Source organism: Plectropomus leopardus, chromosome 18 (genome assembly GCF_026936395.1).
Source record: "Plectropomus leopardus strain MGB_pleo_1.0 chromosome 18, ASM2693639v1, whole genome shotgun sequence".
Classification (NCBI taxonomy): domain Eukaryota; kingdom Metazoa; phylum Chordata; class Actinopteri; order Perciformes; family Serranidae; genus Plectropomus; species Plectropomus leopardus.
Window position 1 is genome coordinate 13,590,145 of NC_142193.1, and position 3,345 is coordinate 13,593,489.

At 36.7% G+C, this 3,345-nt stretch overlaps 1 protein-coding gene across 1 annotated transcript; it reads left to right on the forward strand.

The window, feature by feature from the left end:
- Window positions 1-267: 267 nt before the first annotated feature.
- Window positions 268-3,345, forward strand: psmg3 (proteasome (prosome, macropain) assembly chaperone 3). The gene is made up of 3 exons (XM_042505608.2): window positions 268-425; window positions 1,359-1,587; window positions 2,686-3,345. Exons 2-3 carry the CDS (start codon window positions 1,369-1,371, stop codon window positions 2,836-2,838), a joined length of 372 nt encoding a protein of 123 aa, XP_042361542.1. The 5' UTR covers window positions 268-425; window positions 1,359-1,368; the 3' UTR covers window positions 2,839-3,345.

Consider the following 3,345-nt stretch of genomic DNA (forward strand, 5'->3'; position numbering starts at 1 on the left):
TCAGAAATAATGATTGCAAAATCAGTTGTCACATATGTAAAATTAATGCAAAATAAGTATGATATAGTCAGAAACAAACATTTCTATCAAACATAATTTTATCATGGATATATTATTCGACAAAAGACAAACCACTGAAATGCCTCCTGGGATTTTTTTTTTTTTTTTTTTTACAGTTATGACTACACATAAAGCCCAAATGGCTTGTTTAAGCTATTAATTATGACAAAATCCTCTGATTTATATTGAGGCAGAAGCTACCCCCGGAAGTCGGGAGTGACTTCATACTACGTCATCACGCAAATCGAGCTGTGCTTACGCTCAGCCACATGTTTATTTCTAGTTAATGACAGAACGCTGCTGCAGTTGGTGAAAGTGTCTCTGTGCAGAAGACGTTTCACTCGTTGCACAGACTGACAAACGGGGTGAGTGTTTTGTATTTAACTTTCACACAGACGCTGAAAAACTCTGTTCATTGTCAGTTTAACTGTAAGATTACAGCTGGAGCTAACTGTTAGCTGTTTAGCTAATGTTAGCATCTACAGTACTTCCCCGCAGCCGAGCATCACCTCTGCGGAGCTTTTCTCTGTCGTCTCCGCTTTAAAACAACACTACGCGATCTTAGCATTTCTTTGCATTTGTTGGGATGTCGATTTGTGAACACCTAAATACCGTAACTTTGGTCGTTCGCCTTCTTCCTGGGGCTAATACTGAGGCTAATCCCAATTGTTTTGTTAGTTTCATATTTGGCGACTATTTCCACGTATTTTGCAAATAAGTGACAGATTATATGCGTTAAGGTAGTGTATTTGAATTCTGAAAATGCACAACAGACTTACATAAAGGCTTCAAAGTAAGGTATACACTTTAATATTGAAAATTTGATGTGTGACTGACTTTCTTAGCACACATGCAGTATTTGTTATGTTTACTGTAGGACACTATACACAAACCAGTTAATCGTTGTAGCCAATGTATAGTGTAATAAATATGGATGTGGTGTTAATAATCTAGAACTGAAATGATAACTCATTTTTGATTAGTCCTTCAGCAGTAAAGTATTTTGCAACTACCATTTCACAAGCAACATTTGCTGTACTAGCTTCTCAGATATGTGGTTTTAATGCTTTGTCATATGTAATAGTAAAGTCATATGATAGTACATTTTGCATTTTGTTTTTCACACTTGGCTTTTGGAAATTAAAATGGCAATTTTCTCCCGTTTTCTGAGTTTTACTAGTAAGATATATTATTAATCAAGAAAATAATTGGAAGAACAATCAATATTGCAAATACTGTCAGCTGCAGCCCTACAAAGAGTCTTAATGTACCATTTCCTGTTTCATTTTCTTCCCTAGGATTAGCAAAATGTCTTCCACGGAGCCCATCATCAGATCAAGACAGACAGAGAAAGAAGTCAACGGAATTTCGACGCAGGTCGTCTGTACAGAGTTCAGCAATTACATATTTGTAGTTCTCACTCAGTACGGCAAAATGGGGACACTGATATCAGTCACACCTGACTCCAGATCTAATGATATCAGCACCCCAACGTTCTCCACCAAAGTACTGCTGGGCAAAGACGAGGTACGCTGGATGAAATTGGTCAGATTATTATCGTATCAGTGTGATATAGACTTGTTCACAGGACATCAGACAGACTTGTTGCAACACAGGGGAACTCATTTCATGCTGTGAAAGGGCAGATAAGATTGGTTCTGAATTGCTGTGGTGGATGGGGAGAAATGAGATGTGTGCAGGCATGGAGTTCAGCGGGCTGTTAAAGTTTGCACAAGAAAACCTATTTCAGCTCTGCATTAGCAAGTAATTTTCTAACTGGCATACAGCGCTAGACATGGATCATCAATAGACAAATGGATTATAATTATGTTTGTTTCTGGGGTCTACAGATGTACAGTTTTTGTTTGATTTTTCACTCTTGTGGTCATTTTTAAAACATAACACATGCACTTTTTGTGAAGTGTGTGGTTTTAGAGTCAGGGAGGGATATAGTGTTAAAGCACTGTTACACTGACCTTGGTTGAAGTATATTATGCAACTGAGCATTATGTCAAAAACCGAGGCTTCATCTCAGTTATTGTTAAAATAACTAGATTATACAGCAGCCAGATAACCTGCTAGAGCCATATCTGAAGTTTCATTAAAATAGAATCAAGTCATATTGTAAGACGCGCAAACGGTGCTTACTTTGGGAGAACTTCACAAAAAGAAATTACTTTTCTCACGCTGTTTGTGGAATATAGCCCAATCAATAATGGTGCATGACAGTTAAGGCAAGTTCTAACAATATACCATATATGAAGTGGCAACAGCACAGAATGTGAGTCGAAAAGTGTTTTTTTTTTGGACAACTTTTCACATTGTTAAATGATATTTGAAGATATGGAAAAAGTATTTACCATTTAAGTGGTGAAAAGTGGATTGTATATTAGATAGAAAAGACATTCATTTATGTCTATGATATCAAACAAAGTAAAATGATAGGGATATGTGCAAGTAAAGTGCTACAGATACAGACAAACCTTCATTTTATCAGTTTCACAGGTCAGGCCTTTGTAGGAGTCATTCATATTAATTTATTTGTTTTCTTCTAACATAAACCTATTACATCACAGCATTTCTGTATGTATAAATCTAACACCTGATTTGTTTTTCTCTTTTCAGCCACTGACACATGTCTGTGCCAAAAACCTGGTAACTTTTGTGTCACAAGAAGCTGGCAACAGGCCTGTCTTGCTGGGACTAGCACTCAAGGATTCCTCCATAGATGCTATCAAACAAATGAAAGAAATCATAAGAAGTTGTCAGGTCTGGTAGGAAGTCAACATAATAGACATGAAGCCTGAGGGCTTGATGAAGTGCAGGCCTTCTGGACATCCCCAATGTCACATTTTTCTGCTGCATTTTTTAAAGTGAAAGGGTTTTACTGTTTACTAAATGCCAATCTGTGATTAAAAAAACCCGGAGGCTTGTGCTGCGAGACAGAAATGTATGAATCCAATTTCAGTGACTCTGATCTTTTGATTTGTTGAGACAGTGAAGAATGTCTTCTGGAAAACATAATTTAGAGTTTATCTGGTTGTAAAGGAGGGGATTGTGCAAGTCGCTGCTGTCTCAAATACTGAAGACATGTGCACTGATCAAGTTTGCAAAATGACTGATGTCCAGGAGCTCCAGTTTCATCACTGTATAAACTACGTATTGACCTTACTGTTTGTTTTGAATTTGCAATATTTTACACTTTGTTATTTTTGTATTTTAGAATGACGATATTCTAAATTGTTTCATGAAGATAGCCTAGAAATAAAACAGTTCATTCTTAAA

Bases quoted from the DNA above. Each gene is read 5' to 3' on its own strand.
- psmg3 (XM_042505608.2), top strand. From the start codon at position 1,369: ATGTCTTCCACGGAGCCCATCATCAGATCAAGACAGACAGAGAAAGAA. The intron at 1,588-2,685 runs GTACGCTGGATG...TTCTCTTTTCAG, and splicing joins TACTGCTGGGCAAAGACGAG to CCACTGACACATGTCTGTGC.